At 42.1% G+C, this 7,230-nt stretch overlaps 1 protein-coding gene across 1 annotated transcript in view; it reads left to right on the forward strand.

Annotated features, from left to right (window-relative positions):
• The first annotated feature begins 1,401 nt into the window (after nt 1-1,401).
• The window catches only part of LOC120235393 (signal-regulatory protein beta-1-like), a 30,162-nt gene continuing 24,333 nt past the window's right edge, over nt 1,402-7,230 (forward strand). Inside the window, exon 1 of the mRNA XM_039237705.1 lies at nt 1,402-1,527. Coding sequence (XP_039093636.1) covers nt 1,455-1,527 — 73 coding nt within the window. The 5' untranslated portion in view covers nt 1,402-1,454. The remainder of the gene's footprint in view (nt 1,528-7,230) is intronic.

Below are 7,230 nucleotides of genomic sequence, written 5' to 3' on the forward strand. Positions count from 1 at the left end.
ACAAATTGAATATTGTGTAAAACATAGTACCTTATAGTAGTTACTGTATAATATACACAAAAATACTAAGAAGAAATTAATAGGATCAATGGATCACAGACATAAATTTATTTATTTATTTTTTACAAATAGTTTATTGTCAAGTTGATTTCCATATAACACCCAGTGCTCATCCCCACATGTGCCCTCCTCCATGCCCGTCTGCCCCCTCCTCCCCACACCCATCAGTCCTCAGTTTGTTCTCAGCATTCAAGAGTCTCTCATGGTTTGCCTGTCTCCCCCTCCCCCACTATTTCCTCCCTTCTTCTCCCCCGCGGTCCTCCGTTACGTTCCTCCTAATCCTCCTAACCCTCCTACACGTGCAAACATATGGTATTTGTCCTTCTCTGCCTGACTTATTTCGCTCAGCATAACACCCTCAAGGTCCATCCATGTTGCTACACATGGCCAGATTTCATTCTTTCTCATTGCCATGTAGTATTTCGTTGTATAGATAAACCACATCTTCTTGATTCATTCATCAGGTGATGGGCACTTAGGCTCTTTCCATGTTTTGGCTATTGTTGAGAGTGCTGCTATGAACATTGGGGTACATGTGCTCCCATGCATCAGCACTCTTATATCCCTTGGGTAATTTCCTAGCAGTGCTATTGCTGGGTCATAGGGGAGTTCTATTGTTAATTTTTTGAGGAACCTCCACACTGTTTTCCAGAGGGGCTGTACCAGTTTACATGCCCACCAGCAGTGTAGGAGGGTGCCTGTTTATCCACATCCTCGCCAGCATCTAGAGTTCTCTGATTTGCTCATTTTAGCCACTCTGACTGGCGTGAGGTGGTATCTCAGTGTGGTTTTGATTTGTATTTCCCTGATGAGGAGGGATGCTGAGCATCGTTTCATGTCACAGACATAAATTTAAAGACTAAAACTCTAAAACTTCTGAAAGAAACTATGGGGATGAACACTGGGTTTTTTATGGAAACCAACTTGACAATAAACTATTTTTAAAAAAGCAAAAATGAAAGAAATTGTAGGAAAAAGCAAAACTGAACCCAATGGTCTTGGGTGAGCAGAGACATTTTAGATAAGACACAGGAAACACAATCTATAAAAGAAAAGATTGATCCATTTGACTTCTGTAATCTCTTTACCCAACTTGAGGCCTCAAAAGCAGGGAAGGCCAAAGGAGGGGGGAGAGACCTATGCAGGGAGGAAGTAGTATTTCTTCAGGGCCGCTCCACTCTCTCTGAAATGTAAGAAGAGGAGCCCTCACCAAGTGAGGCCTTCTCTACCTTACTTCTATTTCACAATCTAGAAGCAGATTGCTGCCTCACAGCCACGTCACCCCGTCATAGGCACTTCCTCTTAATCATGGGAGGAGGCAGGCTTTCCTCTCTATAGAGCAGAGACCCATTCTCCCCAGGACACATATTTGCAGAGAGGGTGCGCAGGCTTCCATGATGTCGGCCCCTGCCTCTGGGCCCCACCCTCCTCCTTACTTGCTGCTGGCTATGCTGTTGGGACTCACAGGTAAGCATTGCCTTGGGGTACAATTCTCTTTCCCTGCCCCCTCAACCTGCCACTGTCCCTGAACATTGAGGGCCTCCAGGTAAGCACAGGTGTGCTGCGCAGGGCTGCCACAGAAGGCCAAGGACTGGGTGTCATCTGAGAGCATGAAACAGTGATGTGGGCATTTCCTCTATGGATCCATCACCTGCAGCTGGTTACTAGCGGTATCCAGACAGGGGATGCTTCAGTCTGCCACAAGGACCAGTTTGTATGTATTAAATGATCTACTCTTCACAATACCCCGGCCTGATAGCTAGGACTGGACTACCCATCAGCAGATGGAGAAATTCAGGCAGAGAGAGTTAATGGCCAAATGTCAGCTACTTAAGTCAGTGTAGCTGCTGGGGTTCATGTCCAGGCCACCCAGCTTCACGGTTCCTTCTTTTAACCATGTTATGCTGCTTGGCCTCTCAGTGGAGGCTAACTGCAGAAATCTCAGAAAATGCTGAGAGGGAAACAGAAGAGGCATCACTTATCACACACTCTGAGGACTCCAGAGTTCCGTTTCTGCTGTGTGTACTCCCAGACTTTGGTTAATGATGTGTTGGATGTTTCCTATGTGCCAAATCTTTGCTAAGCTTTTAAATGTATTACAATTTCATGTAATCCTCAAAATTATCTGTACACTAGCATGCTGGGCCACACTTTATATATACTTGGGAATGCACTTGTGTATGTGTGTGTGTACACGTATGAGTGGGCACAGGCATGTGCACACACATGGGATATTTGAAAATGCTTTCCTTATTAATGTCTTCACATCACATCCACTCTACATGAAATGTACATTGAACACATGTTTTGGCAGCGCCCAGCTAGTCACTCTCTTTTTCTACTTCTCTAAACTTACTGCCCACCCTCCACCAGGCTCCTAAGGCAAGGTAACTTCTTTCTGGATAAAATGATTACACACTTGTGTATTACTGCCTTGGTGGGCCTCTTCCCTGCTGGGTCAGAGTGAAGAGGAAAACAGGGGATACAAGACACGGAGATTCCTGCCTATAAGATCTGCACCTGTAATTATATCCTGATCCCAATCATCTAGTGTTGGCTGATGCCTCCAGGCCTCAGGAAATATCATGAGTAATAACTTTCCAATCTCATGAGAATTTATTATATGCCACACACACTTGGAGATGCATGAATCTGTCATTGCCTATGATCTTGGTATCTGAGGCAGACATTTTTCTACCCTTAGCTTACAAATAAGAAAAGAAGTCCTGGAAAAGTCCAAGATCACTTAGTGGTGAATGGCAGGGCTATGATTTGTACTCAGACATTCTGATTTTAGATCTCACAGGTCTTACCGTTCCTCTTCTCAAACCCTGTGTCCCCACATCCATCCCTTGAGGGATCTGCAGATCTGCCAATGGGTGCAGGGAAGGGAGGGTGTCGGGAAGAGCATTTGTGGTTTGCTTCTCTTGGGCTCTTTTGCTTCCTGAGTATATGCAAATGATGGCTTCCCCCAAAACATCTTCTTGGGAAACTCAGCTTCTCATCATTTCCTGAAAAAAGAAAGGATGCTGTATTTTGTCAAATGCTTTTTCTGCATTTATTGACAGAATCATATGGTTTTTATCTTTTCTTTTGTTGATGTGATGTATCACATTGATTGATTTGCGAACATTGAACCAGTCTGTAACCCAGGAATGAATCCCACTTGATCTTGGTGGATAATTCTTTTTATGTGCTGTTAAATTTGATTTGCAAGTATCTTGTTGAGGATTTTTGCATCTGTATTCATCAAGGATATTGGCCTGTAGTTCTCTTGTTTTGCTTGGTCTGTGTCTGGCTTGGGAATCAGAGTGATGCTGGCTTCATAAAATGAGTCCGGAAGTTTTCCTTCGATTTCTATTTTTTGGAATAGTTTGAGAAGAATGGGTGTTAATTCTGTTTTAAATGTCTGGTAGAATTCCCTGGGGAAGCCATCTAGCCCAGGGCTCTTATTTGTTGGGAGATTTTTGATAACTAATTCGATTTCCTCACTTGTTATAGGTCTGTTCAGGTTTTCTATCTCTTCCCATGTGAATTTTGTTAGTGAGTGTGTGTTTAGGAATTTGTCCATTTCTTCTAAGTTGTCCAATTTGTTGGCATATAATTTTTCATAGTATTCCCTGATAATTGCTTGTATTTCTGAGTGGTTGTTTGTAATCAGTCCATTTTCATCCATGATTTTTGTCTACTTGAGTGCTCTCTCTTTTCTTTTTGAGAAGCCTGGCTAGAGGTTTGTCAATTTTGTTTATTTTTTCAAAAAAACAACTCTTGGTTTCATTGATCTGTTCAACTGTTTCTTTGGTTTCTATATTGTTGATTTCTGCCCTTATTTTTATTTCTCTTCTTTACTGGGTTTGGGATGGTCTTGTTTTTCTCCCTCTAGTTGCTTTAGGTGTGCTGTTAGATTTTGTATTTGTGTTTTTTCTAATTTCTTGAAATAGGCCTGAAGTGCAATGTCCTTTCCTCTTAGGACTGCCTTGGCCGCATCCCATAGAGTTTGGATTGTTGTATTTTCATTTTCATTTGTTTCCATATATTTTTTAATTTCTTCTCGAATTGCCTGATGGGCCCATTCATTCTTTAGTAGGGTGTTCTTTAACTTTCATGTTTTTGGAGATTTTCCAGACTTCTTCCTGTGATTGATTTCGAGTTTCAAAGCATTGTGATCTGAAAGTGTGCATGGTATGATCTCAATTCTTTTATATTTATGGAGGGCTGCTTTATGTCCCAGTATGTGATCTATCTTGGAGAATGTGCCATGCGCACTTGAGAAGAAAGTGAATTCCATGGCCTCAGGATGTAGAGTTTTAAATATATCTGTCAAATCCATCTGGTCCAATGTGTCATTTAAGTCCATGTGTCTTTATTGATTTTCTCTCTAGTTGATCTATCCATTGCTGTAAGGGAGTATTAAAGTCTCCTGCTATTAGCATGTTCTTATCAATAAGAATGTTTCTGTTTGTGATTGTTTTATGTATTTAGGTGCTTCCATATTTGGTGCGTAGACACTTATTAGCTCTTCCTGATGGATAGACCCTGTAATTATTATATAATGCCCTTCTTCATCCCTCGTTACTGTCTTTACTTTAAATTCCGGTTTGTCTGATATAAGTATAGCTACTTCCAGTAGTATATATATTTCTCCATCTCCTTACTTTCAATCTGAAGGTGTCCTCCAGTCTAAAATGAGTTTCTTGTAAACAGCAAATACATGGATTTTGTTTTTTTTTAACCATTCTGCTACCGTATGTCTTTTGATTGGGGCATTTAGTCTGTTTACATTCAGTGTTATTATTGAAAAATATGGGTTTAGAGTCATCGTGTCTTTTGTGGGATTTATGCTTGTGGTGATGTCTCTGGTATCTTGCGTTCCTTAAACATTTCCTTCAGAGGGTCTCCCTCAGGATTTCTTGTAGGGCTGGTTTGGTGGTGACGAATTCTATCAATTTTTGTTTATTTGGAAAGACTTTTATCTCTCATTCTATTCTGAATGACAGGCCTGCTGGATAGAGGATTCTTGGCTGCATATTTTTTCTGTTCATCACATTGAAGATTTCCTGCCATTCCTTTTGGCCTGCCAAGTTTCAGTAGATAGGTCTCTCACTGCTCTGATAGGTTTCCCTTTGTATGTTAGGGCCCTTTTATCCCTAGCTGCTTTCAGAATTCTCTCTTTGTCCTTATATTTTGCCAGTTTCACTATGATATGTCGTGCAGAAGATCGATTCAAGTTACGTCTGAGGGGAGTTCTCTGTGCCTCTTGGATTTCAGCATCTGTTTCCTTACCCAGATTGGGGAAGTTCTCTGCTACAATTTGTTCCAGGACTCTTTCAGCGCCTTTCCCTCTCTCTTCCTCTTCTAGAATTCCTATGATACAGATATTATTCCGTTTGATTGTATCACTGAGCTCTCAAACTCTCCTTTCGTGTTCCTGTATCAGTTTATCTCTCTTTTTCTATAATTGTGTCTTCTAAATCACTTATTCTCCTTTCTGCCTCTTCAATCCATGCATTGAATGCCTCCATTTTACTTTGCATCTCATTTATACTATTTTTTAATTCATCACAACTATTTTTAAGCTCCATAGTCTTTGTAGCAATAGTTTCTCTGATGTCTCCCATGCCTTTTTCAAGCCCAGAGATTAACTTTATGACTATTTTTCTAAATTCTTGTTCAGTTATGTTGTTTATATCTGTTTTGAGCAGTTCTTTAGCTGTCATTCTTCCTGGAATTTCTTTGGAGTAGAGCTCTTTTGTTTCATCATTTTGGTAGGATTTCTATCTCTTGTTAGTTTTAAAAGCTTGTTATGCACTCCGCACCTGTGAGTGCTGCTGTACCAAAGAAGGCACTTTGACTGTCCAGGGCCTGTCTGTTCAGAAAGTGTTCTTTGAATGGTATCTCTTGGTCTCTCTTGTTGAGACCTTGGTTATTTTATTTTCTACTCGTAGTGGTATTTGGGACTCTCCACCATGTGTACTTTGGCTTGTTTCTTGAGGTAGCCCTGGAGAAGAAAACAGACAAACACACAGGGAACAAAGGCACACAAAGGCACAGACAAATCCAACAAACACGCAAACCGAAAGGGAAAACGTTAAAGAAAAGAGAAAGGAGGGAAGGTGAATAATAAGAAATAAAAATACATAAAAAAGAAAAGAAGAAGAAAAGAAAAGGAAAAAAGAAGAAACCCAATAGACAAAGAACAGTCGAAAGCATGTAACCAGATTTCCCAGCTACAAATAAATAGCCGGGTATATGCAGTGCTGGTGCAAGAACATAGAGAAAGAGAGAAATGACAGGGTGGGGATGAGGCGAAATTGGAAATTAAATGAGCAGACAGAAGGAATAAGAAGCTTTTTTCAAAGAGCGAAAGAGTGGAATATGGTTGGAGAAGAGGCGAAAGAAATGACGATGGTGTTATCCAGAGAAACTATATAGTCTGATTACTCCAGAGAGAAAGAGATGAAAAGGTAGATAGGTGTAGAATTTACATCTAGAGTATGGATTAAATGTGACTGTTTAAGCAAGTCAGTGACCAGAATTAATCAGTTCAGTGCATCCATGTTGGTCTTACCCTGGCTCTAATAAAAAAAATTAAAATAAAATAAGAGGGCAGCTCTCTAGCAGGGATGAGCATCGTCTGATCCAGTGAGTCCTGCGGGAGTCCTGCCTTGGCGGTTGTGGGAAGAGTGGTGGCGCTCCAGTCCCTTCTTGAACAAAGCGTTGCAACTCACTTTTTTGGGTGTGTAAACTCCCTGTGCCGGGGGCATAGCCAAGGTGGGCCATGCTCTATATGCCAGGCCAGGCCTCATTTCCAGATCTCAGTCTGCGCGCCCCACTGAAATTGCCAGAAATATAAACTCGCAGGCGAGCCCCTCAGAGCAGCTTCAAGCCTCTCGCCTTCCCCCTGGGGATTGAGCCAGAAGCAGCTGATCCCGTCTCTTCCAGGTCGGGCTGGCAAGCGAGGAGCAGTTTCACTCCCGGTCGCCTGGTACCAGTGCGTCCTGCCCAGGGTCAGCTAGACAGCAGGAAACTGGGTCCCTCTGTGTCCCGAGGGGAGGTTTTTCTCTTCTCCAGCGACAGGGACAGCGTCTTGAGCAGTTTCAGCGACTCTTTTTTCCCCCCTAGACTCACTGTGGCTCCCCGCAGAGGGGAATTCCCCCCCCCCCCCCCCCT

This window comes from Hyaena hyaena, unplaced genomic scaffold, assembly GCF_003009895.1.
Source record: "Hyaena hyaena isolate Hyena2069 unplaced genomic scaffold, ASM300989v1 scaffold_131, whole genome shotgun sequence".
In the NCBI taxonomy this organism is placed as follows: domain Eukaryota; kingdom Metazoa; phylum Chordata; class Mammalia; order Carnivora; family Hyaenidae; genus Hyaena; species Hyaena hyaena.